The 14,004-nt window shown below is 44.9% G+C and overlaps 1 protein-coding gene across 1 annotated transcript; it reads left to right on the plus strand.

Annotated features, from left to right (window-relative positions):
• The first annotated feature begins 350 nt into the window (after positions 1–350).
• On the plus strand, positions 351–5,653 carry LOC126541337 (retinol dehydrogenase 5-like). The gene is made up of 4 exons (XM_050188088.3): positions 351–724; positions 2,411–2,650; positions 3,777–4,103; positions 5,400–5,653. Exons 1-4 carry the CDS (start codon positions 461–463, stop codon positions 5,631–5,633), a joined length of 1,065 nt encoding a protein of 354 aa, XP_050044045.1. The 5' UTR covers positions 351–460; the 3' UTR covers positions 5,634–5,653.
• The last annotated feature ends 8,351 nt before the right edge of the window (positions 5,654–14,004 follow it).

Consider the following 14,004-nt stretch of genomic DNA (forward strand, 5'->3'; position numbering starts at 1 on the left):
GCAACATGCGTCATATTAGAGTGCATCGGCATATTTTTTAACTCTGGCTAGAGTTAGCTGGGAAACCCTGTATATTACCTGTTCCTGTATTTTGATACCAAATATAGACGTCTTACATTACGCGTAAAGCTTGCGCACGATCTTACGTAACTTTCACATATGATTTTTATCGACGAGTTATTGGGGCAATATCAAGATTTGCGAGACATTTTGTCCGAATTCGTCGAGAAAAGGCAGCCCGTATTCATAAACCTTATCTTACTCAAGCACATCATCGGTGGTGACGGCAGCCAATGAGCTAACTCTGCGACGAAAGAAAAGCTTTCTGAACGCGGGTCCCGAGTTGCGCAAGTTTCACGAGGGACAAAAGAAGAGGCACGCGCGGTCACGTGCACGTGCGTCAGCGCCAGGCGAAGCAGGCGCATTCGAACAGAAGGGGGCTCGCGAGCGCACAGGTACCATGCAGGGCTACGCGAGCATGCTTCTCGCCGTGTTCGTGTCCCTGTTCTGCGTCCTCTACACGGCGCCTCTAGTGCACACAGCGGCGCACGTAATTTCCCTCGCCCTGGTCGTCGTCGTCGTATCGCACTACGCTACCATCTGGCTGCTCAAGACGCTCACCTACAAGGCGGTCCCGCCCAAGGGCAAGATCGTCGTCGTCACGCGATGCGACAGCGGCTACGGCAACAGACTCGCTCTGGAGCTTGACCGACGAGGGTTCACGGTACGCGCCGGATCTTCGAACCATCCTTGTCTATTAGGCGACATATGCATGTATACAGTTTGCTCTAGGCATAACTCAAGCAAGGTTATGTGCGTGTTAGTACAAATAAGCATGCGCGAGACGCTACGATGCAAGGGAACCTTACGGAGTGCCACATTCCTTCTGCGCGACTTAATCTGCGTCTTAAGGCGCAGAAGGCATCCAGTGGGGCCACCTTCATAAAATGTGCTTGACGCGCGACGGAGTACGGAGGCCGCGGTGGAGTGAAGGCAGCGAATTGCCTCACGCAATTGTAATTGCCACCCGCTGTCATTCCGAGCTAACAAGCTTACCAGCTCTAGCAAGTCAACGTCCCCAAGCAACTGCTGAAAGTTATGTTGTAGCTGTTTCTATACTAGCTGTTTCAATTGTGAGAGTAGAGTAGTATTAACGAAGTCTAAAAAGCGCGTAGTAAGTACACATGCAAGACGTATTTCTGCTATGATGTATTGTCATTCCGCGTAAGGCTCCGGAAAATAGCTCACATCACAGCCACATTTCTATATCAATGTGTAACGTAACCGAACACCCTTTTTTTTTTCCCCGACGTTGCTCAGTACAAGTACTTGGCAGCATATAATCGTCTGTGCAGTAGAGGAAAGGGCGTATAATTTCCGACATGTATTTGCTGCTCGGACCTTCCTTTACAAGACCAACGTAACATAATAAAGTGCAACTGCGATTCATATCTCGACTAATTTGCACATTTGTCTGGTGCGCGAGGCATGGCCGATCTCGTATGCACTGAAAAAGCGCCAGCGTGAATGTATCGTCGAGAACAAATCCGACGGACGGCGATTGAGCTGTTCGAAAACAAACCAACGCACGCATGTTGTTCAAACCGAGCGGTTAAATTTCAACTTTTTTTCTAGCATTCACTTGGCTTCACAGATACAGTTTATAGCCATAGTTTCTCGCGGTTCCCTGTACGTAGCCAGCACAAAAGAAAGCTTTGCTTCGATACAGAGCCAGTGCGAAAGACGCACGCGGTGTTTTGTTTCCGTCAGCGGTGTGCTGGTCCCTCGCCTGGAAAAAAAAACTCACTGAACAGTGAAAGGCTCCCTGGATATGACGCAAGAAAAAAGAAATTTATTTTTAAAGCTACTCCCGTGAGCAATATGAAAGGAAACATACGAATCCGCAAGAAGTCGGATATGTGCATACCCTTGTTATCGTAAAAGTTTTCCGTGATACAAGAATTATATTAACATGTCACTTTCGAATCCACACTACACAAGTAGTCGTTACTCTAAAAAAAAGGAATGTCTGACGATTACGATACTCGCTATTTCAAAATTTGAACGCAGCTGTATACGTTTCTTCTTTAATTTTTTTTTCGGAGGCAATGAATTTGAGATTGAAATCGGCGCACCGACTAGCAATGGGTCAGTGCCGTCAGTGCCTTCGCAGAGGGAGAAGCAGTATGGAAACGCTGGCATGATGAGCAGCATCGGAGTCAGCTGTGGTAGACGACGACGACGACGAACGCGCGAGCAGCGGCACGAACGTGTTCGCGCGGTTACGCCGAGGGACGTCGACGTTCAACCCGGGAACGGGCGCCTAAGAGCTGCGCCCTAAAATCGGCGTTCTCGTGCTGCTCGTTCGCGTGCGCAGACACCTTAACGTGTGCGCCTTCACCCCACGCAGGTGGTGGCCGGCTGCGCGAGCGAGGGAAGTCCCGGCTCTCGGCAGCTCAAGCAGCAGCGCAACATCCACGTGGTCGACATGGACGTCACGCAGGCCGAGTCGCTCGCCGAGTTCGAGAAGCACGTGCGCGCGCTGTGCAAGGGCGACAGCCACCTCTGGGCCGTCATCATCAACCTGAGCGTGGTGTCTCTCGGCGAGCTGGAGTGGTACGACGACGACGACATGCGCTGGACCTACGAGGTCAGCTTGTGCGTCTACTGCCCCTTTTGTCCTTCCCCTTTGTGGCCCACGGAAAACTGCGAAGAAAAATATTCAGCCGCTGTCTTGGTGGTAAATGCGAGAGAAATGCTTTAGCATTACCTCGCACCTCTCTGAGGTCCCAGATCCATGATTTAAACGGCGTTCAGCCCATTGCCAAGTGTTGTTAAGTAGCGCACTCGACACACGCCCTGCGTCATCGAGGGGCGAAGTGCAGCTGATGGCGGCCCAGAGCAGACCACCGTCAGTTGCACTATGTACACGGTGTTGCAAATGCCACGAAAATGTGCAAATGCCACGAAACTGGACCGAACCAAGGTAATGTTGATTGCCGTCGCTTGGAAATACTCAGATTATTTCTTGCATTCCGCCAAATTACATAATTAGCCTTAATTAATTAATCATATTTTCAATAATTATAATTATAATAAAAAATGTCAATGGGAAACATGTAGAGCTACACGAAAAACTCCCGGTACAGCTTTCTGTTGTTGAATACGTGCTGCATAAGTGTTTTTGCGAGCGTGAAAGAAGCTCGCGCTAACACGCAAAACTGCCGCTCGAGGCACTTAGTGTGTATTCGCGGACTTCTTTCATGCTTGGAAAAACTTTGATCTAGCACGTATTGAGCAACAGGAAGCTGTACCGGGAGTTTTTCATGTCGCTCTGCACTGTATTGGCCCGGTTCATGTATGCATAGCTCGCACTAACCTCGTCTCCATAAATTGCATAAAGAGATATGCAGTGAAATTGCGATATTCCAGTTCAATTAAAGCACTTCCAATCTCCCTGTCTGGGGGCCAAATGCAAAAACGCCCGAGTACCGTGCGTTGGGTGCACATTAAAAAGACCCATAATCATATCATAACCTGACTTCATATCATATCGGACCTCAGGATCATATCTTTGTTTTGGCATGTAAAACCCCTGAATTAATTAGCTATCCCTACCTAACTTGAGTGACCTTGTTACAGAATACTGCATCTCAGGATGAATGCTTCATCTCGCCTCCGTTTTCCTTGTATACACACCTAATAACATATGCCCGTAGTCTTTCCGAAGACAAACGCACTGCAACCATGAGTTCACTCTCCGCCGCCCGCTGCAGGTGAACGTGCTCTGCGTCGCGCGCGTGGCCAGGGTGTTCCTGCCGTTGCTGCGCCAGTCACCGCATTGCGGCCGGCGATTCGTCATCGTGAACAGCGTGTGGAGCCGCATGGCCGTTCCGGGTACCGGACCGTACTGCATGAGCAAGTACGCCGTACGCTGCTTCACCGAGGTTCTGCGCCGCGAGCTGCTCAAGTTCGGCATCTACGTGGTTGGCATCGAGCCGAACCTGTACCGGCTGCCGCAGACAAAACCCAGTTCGCTGCTGAAGTCCTACAAGTACATGTGGGACAAGCTCCCTGACGACGTCAAGGAAATCTATTCCAGGGTAAGCATCGCGTGGTCACGACTGGAATAGCGGGGGTGGCAACGAGTGCACCCGTAGACCGATTTGTCCTAAACAGAAACGGAAGCCATTCTTTAGTCTTCCAGTCAGTTTAACACAACAGGATTTTATTCTATCTGGGCGCATACGCGTTGCGAACGTATCGGCTCCAATTTGTAAATAGTAATACGTGCCTATCAATTAGTAAAGCTTGTCAATTACTCAATTACTCAGGTACTGCTAAAAGGGGTGAGGTACTGGAAAGGTTTGAGGAACACTGATGTAAATAAAAAACAAAAGCCCAGCATGGCACAGATGCGGCTTACCCTTACCGCTGTTATTTTTTGAATTAAATAATACACTCAATCGATTTCGGAATAGTGACGTGCTGCACTGACAAAAGCAGCATCCCGCGCCCATTTGTGCTGAAGTGTATCGGTTTTATCAGCTATGCAAAGCTGCATTCCAGCACTATACCAACACTTCAAATGAAATTTCCGTGAACACGCTCGTCAGATTCCCGCCTGATCTAATCACGTGCCGGTCAGTTTACGTTCGAATCGAGTTGCACGAATTTATCGTCCGACGCCTACACACAGCTTTCGCCACAGAACTTACATATTTTTTCCCCTAATGAACGAGAAGAAAGGTGGTTAACCGAGGAGCACGTGGGTTTACTGACCAGTTGCCTTCACCCAAAAAGGTCACGTACTCGTGACGCCTGCTGCAGAAAGGATGTTCCACATCCGCCGCCAAGGTTTGTGAGCGATGGCGCAGGCTACACTCCCAGGATTAGTTCGAGTAGCAAAACATAAATACCCCGTAAAATGAATGGGGAAACGGCACCACGGTAGCTCAATTGGTAGTGCATCGCACACGTAATGCTAAAGACGTGGGATCGTTCCCCACCTGCAGCAAGTTGCTTTTTCATCCACTTTCAATTTCATTAATTTATAATTTCTTTATTTCAATTAGTAAGTACAAGTAACTTCCCCTATGTTGTCCTTGGTGTCCTTGATTGTTGGTTTCTTATGGTATATTTTTTCCTAGTCACACAAATTAAGAACCGTGCATTTGCCACAGTTACCCGACGTTACCGATGGTCTAAACATATGCTGCACTTGCAAGCAGTGATTGAAAGTGTAAGAAATGGGAATTGTTTGGAAGCCAGTCCCTGGGCGTTAGACGTGATTTGCAAAGCTACGTCGTCGGCTGCATGTTCGAGATATCAGTGTCACGCGGTTTACGGTATGGTCAACGATCTTCTTTCGTTTCCCTTTTTTTTTTTTTACACAACAGGGATACGCAGACGAAATGGAGGACAACATCCGGCGAACAATAGCGAAAGAGCCGGACCCGATTGTTTTAGACGTCGCCAAGAAAATGCTGGACTCCGTGCAAACGGCGTATCCCAGCAAGATCTACCAGCCCGACCTGTTGAGCTGGAAGATTCTGTATGCGGGATTTCGTCTGCTTCCTGACGAAATCACCGATTTCTTGTTCACAAATATTTCTGGACTTATGAAAGCTTGATTAAAACGGTTCTACGTGTTTGTGCCGATTGAACAAGGTGCTTTTTCTGTATGGAAATGTAAGCTGGTCTTGCCCTGGGCAAGGAGGTAGCTTATTTTGTGTCAAAAATAACTTCCACATAATGCGTGCACAATCTGTCAGCATTTACTCTACCGTAGAGGTATACGCCCTATGCACTCCGCAGTCGAGCGCGGTCTCCAATGTTTAAACTGTTGTCACACAAGAGCGATGAAAAACAACGTCACGTGGATTAAGCTCGCACCCAGAGCATCCGGGTAGTTGGGATCTGGCTTTGACAGTTATCCGTATACGTTCTATGTGGATGGTAACGAGCAGTATACCACAAAACGAGACATCACAACACGTCACTTCTTTAACGTTTCAGAATAGTAAATTGTTGGTTTGGTTTGGTGCCTGCGGATATGGCTCAACCCACTACGGGGGATCGGCCGTAAATCGGGTGGCAGTAGGTAAAAAGGAAAGAATTCTTAAATAGACTTACGTAATTTAGAAATGATATTAAACTAATACTAATCGTTAATATCAATTTTCAGGCTATATTATTTTAAAATTTGAAGTTAATATTTTTGTTTTGATATCGAGGAAAGTAAAAGGATAAAATTCACATGGCATTCTCTTTGTTTAATTTAAAAAATTCAATATAGCATCACATACGTTCCTATTGCAATGTCCTAGTGCCGACACCCCAAGAGACAGTATCATAGGAAGCATGATGACCCATCCAAGTTGGCGAAGGGGACCTTCTAGAAGTCGTTTTCTCTGCACGTCGAACTCATGACAGTCTATAAAGAAATGTTTCTTAGTTTAAGGTTTGCTGTAATAAAAGCATTGAGAGGAAAGTGCCAAGCCAGACCTGTGGGAATAAAAATTAAGCATTGGTATTCGACAACGCATTCTGGTGAATGAAACTTCCAATTTTCTTGTTGAATGTCATCTGCTGTGCCAAGGGAAGCTAAGGTCCTGAAAATCGGCGTTATTTAATAAAATTCTGGGTGAATGGTAGATGAATTTGGCACTGATAGAGCAGAACAAACTGATAAGGAGTCAGGTATGATTACGGCTGAATAAATAGATGAGGGAAGTTTCGTAGAGCTCGAATGACAGCCGATAAACTCTGCCTGAAATATTGAAGTAAAGTTGGGCAGTCAAAGCGAGAAAGACCAATTTAATGATGGCGAAAAAATGCCCACTCCCTCCTTATCTTCCCTGATAGAAACATCTGTGGTGACTACTGTACTTATAATGAAGTTATCAAAGTGGTCATCTAACAAAACTTTTAGGTATCAAATAGGCAGAAGCTTAGCGTTATTAGGAAATATATAATCGAATTCAACGCTTACTGTGGCAGTAGGTAAATTTGGGAAAACCACATCACGGAATTGTTGGGCTAGTTGGTGCGACATATCTTGCAAAGCAGAGCGCAGGAGTGGTGCGGAAAGACAAGGCAGGAAATTAAGACGCTCTTTTATGTGTTTTTCACCAGCCTGAGCGCTTGCAATTCCTTTTAACAAAGGTGTTCCTGAGGCCTGCCAATTGCATCCTTCAAATATTCATGCTCAGTTAAGTCACTTTCTAGAGACGCCTCCCAGTGAGAACACTTCGTACGTTCGGATCATCATCATTTGGAATCAGGACGTCCGAATCATCACCGTCGGAAACATCCGCCAGACCAGTTTCGGATACCATGGACGTCTCATGGATATCGCACATAAATTTTTTTTCTGCATACACATGAATATACTAAGAGGCTTTTTCTTTAAGTTTCCTCGTAACAGAATTGATTTTTTTTAATGTTCGAAGTACAGTTTGATACTATCACGTTTGCAGCTCATGTTTACGCCGTACTTTACGAATTCACTGTCGGAATTCACATTGAAAAGTTCATTTAGTTCAATGAGCCACTTGCGCGTGGCGGAAAGCCTGGAAGAATGAGTACGTATTGCGTTTGCGCGAGTGCGCGCGTAATGTGTGCACATGATGTGTGTGTTCTCGATGCGGGGGCGCTCTGCCCCTGGCATCTGTCACACACCATGTGCTGCGAACGTAACACATTGTAGAAGGCCCTGACATATGTCCGTAAAATGTGCGCAGCACGTCCCCATAATATCCCTCGCGCACACGCAAGGAATGTAACACGGAAAGCGTGGCCAAACGATCATGTGAAGGACGTTCGCAGGACGTATTCAACGCATCCCTAATATATCCACGCCCTGGCAGTGGATGTCCAGAGGATATCCATAGGGCGTCATTGTTGTCACTGGGTTGTCACGCCTTTACTACCAATATGTGTAATAATAGATATACCTCATGCGCGCCGTGATGTTTAATATTTTTACACACTGCAGTGTCCCGCAGTGAAGAAACGGCATGTTCAAACAGCAACCCATTCGGTTTCTCGAAACCAGGCGCAAGGCACAATTTTTAACACACGGTTATACTTTGCGTACTGCCTAAACTAGATACTGGAATTACATGTCCCTCACCATACACAAGTAAAAAAGCGAAAGGACCGGTTCATCGTTGTATTGGCGACTATATATCACACAAATTCCGACGTCTGCCAGTACTATGTGTCTTTGTCCACAAGGATAATTAAGTTTCCCTCGGATCCCTTAATAAGTTTAACAATTTCTGGGAAGCAGTCGTCACATAGACATTCTGGTACATACGAGGGTGATCCCAAAAGTAAGCTCTCCAACTCTTTTATAAATAGAAAGAAACATTTCTTTTCAATAATTATTACAGCATTTTGAAGCTTGAATTTATTTCACAGCAAGAGCTGTATATGACTAACCTTCCGTAGTTTTTTTCGGCGTCCGGCGACAGAAACAGACTTAACGATTTCTAACAAACCCATACGGGTGCAGTGCAGTGGCGCAGATGTCAAAATGCGGAATAGATTAGATCGCTCTCCGTGAGCAATAGCGTGACGTCAAGGTTACTGCAGTATATAAGCAGGAGCGGTATCGGCGCTAAAAACAGCTGCGTTATCGATGGGGTGCACACGTACAGTTCGTACGCCCGAAGAACAACATGCGTACGAGGAGCGCTGTAAAGAACAGCAACGAGAATGTGAATGGCGCCGACGCGAAACGACCCCCGACGAAGAACGTTCCCGCAATGCTGAACGAAAACGACAATCGCGAGCCCGGGCACCTCCGAAAGAGCAACGACGCCAGACTCGCAAAGCAAAAAAAAAAAAAGACTATTCCACTCTGTGAAGATGGAATGGCAGCGATAGCACTTTACTTTTCGTTTGAGAGTGTTTACTAGTCAAAGCTCACAAAGCTGACGCCAGCTAGCTGTCGTCAGCTTTCGTTGCCATTTCATCTTCGCAGAGTGGAATGGTTGTCACTTTTTTCTACATAACTGCCATTTTGGTTTATGTACTGGCATTTTTAAGCTTGAATTTATTTATCCACATAGGTGCCATTTTGATTGAAGTATTAGCTTAGGCATTGGGGAAATTTAAGTACTCACCTACGTTTAAGTACTCACCAGTACTCACCTACGGGGCAGAAACCTGGAGGCTTACGAAAAGGGTTCTACTTAGATTGAGGACGACGCAACGAGCTATGGAAAGAAGAATGGTGGGTGTAACGTTAAGGGATAAGAAGAAAGCAGATTGGGTGAGGGAACAAACGCAAGTTAATGACATCTTAGTTGAAATCAAGAAAAAGAAATGGGCATGGGCAGGGCATGTAATGAGGAGGGAAGAAAATCGATGGTCATTAAGGGTTACGGACTGGATTCCAAAAGAAGGAAAGGGTAGCAGGGAAAACATGGCGACAATTAGCACATGACCGGGGTAGTTGGAGAAGTATGGGAGAGGCCTTTGCCCTGCAGTGGGCGTAGCCAGGCTGATTATTATTATTATTATTATTATTATTATTATTATTATTATTATTATTATTATTATTATTATTATTATTATTATTATTATTATTATTATTATTACTATTATTATTATTTCATACCAGCTCGCCGCCAAGTCACTGAAGAAGCGTTCGACCTCCTTTCGTCTTGTCATCGTCGCTGCTGAAGCGCCTTCCGGTCAAATGTATTCAGCTTAGGAAACGAGTGGTGGCCAGTGGGTGCCAAGTCCGCACTTTAGTGCGGGTGGGTGATGTCCCATCCAAAGTGTTGCAGGAGAGTGACGGTTCGACGGGCGACGTGAGGTGGAACATTCTCGTGAAGAAGGCCAACATGCCTACTTCGGCGGCAGCTGCATGTGTCGCGGCTAAGTGCTGCCGCGCGGGCCCTATCTTAAAAGCGATCTGCGATGGGTACAGAGTCAATGAACGCAGAGAGCTGATAGCTTCGTGTACACTGTGTTCTCGCCGCTTAGTTGGCGTCGAAGCGAAAGGCAGCACGAAGGTCAATTCACTGACTGTTGCTGCCGCTCTTCCTCACACCGGTGTTTTGACAGCGAGTGTTCGCCGTCACCCATTGAGATGTGTTTATGTTTGCCTGTGCACACGTGACACCACGTTAATTTAGTTAGTAAGCTAATGTTTACGAGCTTATACGACCAATAAAACTACTATTTTTACTTAATTCATATAGCTGTCTAATAATTTGCTATCGCAATCAATGCTTCGCCTTTCAGGCGAAACACTTTTTTTGACATCCATGTACGACTTTCCCTCCCTAGCAAAAATTATTATATCCATGAATGGGCTATGTATTTCAATAGTTTGAATGCCTTTTGCGTTCAAAAAATGAATAAATGCGCAAACGCTGCCCCTGGCGGTAGCGACAAGCGGGAGCTCCACTACAAACGACTGCGAAGCCAAGAGCCAGCGGGCTGAGTGGTGGCTTGTTTGGGAGAGTGGGAAGCAATAACGGACGCAGCTGTTAGCGCGAACAGTCTCCCTGCGGTACCAGTTCTTCGGGGACACTTGTATATCCAAACAAAACAGGAAAATGGAGGTTTGAAGGATCAGCAGTGATAAAACGTGGGATGTCGCTCGAGCCACTGGCGGACTAGAGTAACTCCACGGCAGACCTGCCCCCCGTCCCCCTTTCTTAACGATATGCCAAAAGTTCAGCGTTGACACTACTGAGCGTGCTTGAGCTTGCCGTAGACTAGTTAGTATTCGTATACATGTTGCGCAAAAAATTCATGTGTTCAAACATTTTAGTAAGAGACCCGCCCCCCTATTTATTTCGTTTTGTCACACGCCTACCCCCTCCCACCTTGATGTTACCCTTTTCCACCCCTACCTCTAATCAGCCATTTGTGGTCTCTCTTCTCTGCTTTGGAGAGCCAAAAGGTTTGAATTACCCTAAGTAACTAAAAGACTTGCTTGAGTCAGACAGCTTCACTATACGTTGAAAACAATGAGCCGTCCAAAATGTTGATAATTTTTTAACTAATTGTAAGTCTGAATTACCCAAGTTTAAACTATAGCTAATTGAATGCAGTTTATATGGTTATAGGTTTATATACACATGGACCCTATGGTAATGAAACCCAACCACATTAGTGAATAAACAAAATGTTTTATACACAGAGCACACTTGTGTGTTGTGTTTTCTTATTACACATAAATAGTATGTCTTCACTCTGAATATGCCTGTTAAAAGGAGGTATGAATTGACTCTCAAAGCACTCTAAGCCGAATCACAAGAAAGCAAAGTTTTGCAATTGAATTGCAGCTTTATCAGAGTTGAACTGATTTTGTCAGATCTGCTGCTCCATAGTTTAAATGATCAGACTACTTCGAATATTTCTCAAATCAAACAGCACGTAAAGGCATCGCGATCCATAATTTAAAATGCACTTCCTAACTATAACTGCAAAAGCGCAAACATAAGCACATACAAGACGTTACTGTTATGAAGTTCCTGGAGGAATCAAACAAAGCTAAATGCTGTTGACCCTGTGTTCTTTGCAGACATTTTATCATTTTCGTGACACTACTACTTCTTGCTCGCTGATTCTGCCCTTTTAGACATCTGACTTGCCTCACAGCAAGTGTATCGCCCAGATATAACATGCATGGCGCTGAGAAACAAGCATAACAAAATGATGAAAGAAACTTTTTTCGTTGCCACATTGGACAAAAGGTTAGTTCTGCAGCATGTCAAAAATGGGATTGTTTTAAAGCTAGAAGCAATTTTAAGTTATATAGCGATGTCAAATTTATGTGAACTTTTGATTTAGTACAAGCGTTTTCATCGCTGAGCTGCAATTCCACATATACGAAGCATGCGTAATAAAAATATGCACCTATAAATCCGAATACTGGACATGTACGCAAATGTCTAGTATTCACATTCCATCTAACTATCTCTTAATTGTGTTGGTGCTTTTATTGCATGCTGTGCTGCAACTCCTAAGAAATTATAATGTATTCGTTGAATATACAGCCGATACAAGCAATTGATCCAGGGGAGACATCCGTATGTCCTGACTCCCCTTCCCTTAGAATTTGTGTGTGCAACGCCAGTGTGCAACACGTGACAAACTCATGAAGTTCTTCTTCCTGCAGCTGTTATTTTGCTCTAGAGAGACAAGGAATGTCTAATGTTTACTGAAGAGAACCCACCAGCACATAATAAACTAATCATCATTATCAATCACTATCTCAAAGTTGGACCCCACCCTTGAAAAATAACCTGGATCCACGCTCGACTACACTATTCTTATAAGAACAAAGTAAAGAATTTTACAGACACTATCGATGAAGCAATTATATGGACATCCATCAAATGTCACTGCAAAAAGAAAAATACTGTTCATCATGCTACGTACAGCCAAGTGGCTGTACTTCAATAGCATGACACTTACCATTCAATAATTTTTTATTAACATTTACATGATAATCCTCTACCTCCCAGTTATCTGTGAACCATCACAACCTTATGATCTACTGATGCTACCTACTAACCCACTGAGACTTTGGTTTACAATCGCTGCATACCCGCTTGCCATCACCTTACGATCTACTGATTTTATCTACTTATGATGTATCATCTGTACATGTCTCTACCACAGTGGCGATTATGCACCATTGTTGGTATTCCATCAGTAATGCAACAGTGGGCATTACGCAAAGCAAGTGATAACTTATTTTGTCATATTTGATTGTTTTGTCACATTGCAACCTTTGCGAGAACACTTATCCTGCACGGGCCCACCTACGCCTTCAATTACACTGCTTCTGCAGTCAGCCCAGTGGTGACCGCAGAAGGTCAGAACCCTTTAATTGAATATGCAGTTTAGTTTCCTATCCTAACTATGCATCCTCAGAGTACAAGAAAACTAAAAATTAGATACACGAGCTGCCCTCTGTAACTTGGTATATCTCTTGAAAATAGCACAACTATCAGATGTGTACCGTTTATTAGAGGGTACAAAACTTACCATAACACTGTAGTACAGACGTTACAAGTTTTGACAGAAGAGAAAGCAAATATTATTGCCAAGAGAATATGCCACAACCGTATTTATGCTTTTCGTGCATACAAAGCACTGTTGCGTCATAAATTTGCACTTTAGAAAATGTACTTGGTCAGCTACAACAGTTCAGTTCAGTCATCATCCACAGAACAAAGTTCCCAGCAAAAAATAAAGTCTGTAAAGAAAAAAGACATTTACAGATATATGCCATTCCCAGAAACAAACACATCAGACAGTGAAGCTACCGTATACACTCGTGTAAGGGCAGCACTTCTTTTCTAGAATCTTGGTTGGGTGCAGCCCTTACAGGAATCAGGCCGGTAAAAGCCCGCTAAATGTTCGTACTGTTTCCGCAACTGTAGCAGAGGGTAAGCGCATATGACTCAACGCTGCAGTAAACGACCTCAGATGCCAGCCCATCGTCCCTGGCCAGTGCTGATCAAAACACGGTTCCCTTCTATAGAAGCGAAATGCCACCGATCTGACTGCGAACACTGCCAACACAGCTGAGACGACAGGCCACACAAAGAAATAATGGCGCGGCGGCGCCAGCCTGAGAAGCGTCGACGAAAAAGCAGCTAGTGTGATCTCGCGGCAACGGAACTAACTTCGCTTTCCGGCGGGACGTTATGAATTTTTTCCCAAAATTTTGCCCTCCAAAGAGGAGGCGCAGCCCTTACAAAAGTATATACGGTATACAATGGAATTGCTACTTCTTTCAGAAGTTGAAGGGTTGTTTTGCCAGTGCCTAAAGTGCACCAAAACTTTGCAATCACTTCAGTATACCCGGTGCAACACCTTCGCAACATCTGAGTCTTCATGCTTCACCAAATCCACGCAATTAATACTTCAATACTTTCCATTGTACCAAACGTATGTTTCTGCATTCTGCGCTTGTTTTACCAACACCAGCCTCAAGATGCGCATTCTGGTGGCCTGGAA

This window comes from Dermacentor andersoni, chromosome 2, assembly GCF_023375885.2.
Source record: "Dermacentor andersoni chromosome 2, qqDerAnde1_hic_scaffold, whole genome shotgun sequence".
Lineage (NCBI taxonomy): Eukaryota > Metazoa > Arthropoda > Arachnida > Ixodida > Ixodidae > Dermacentor > Dermacentor andersoni.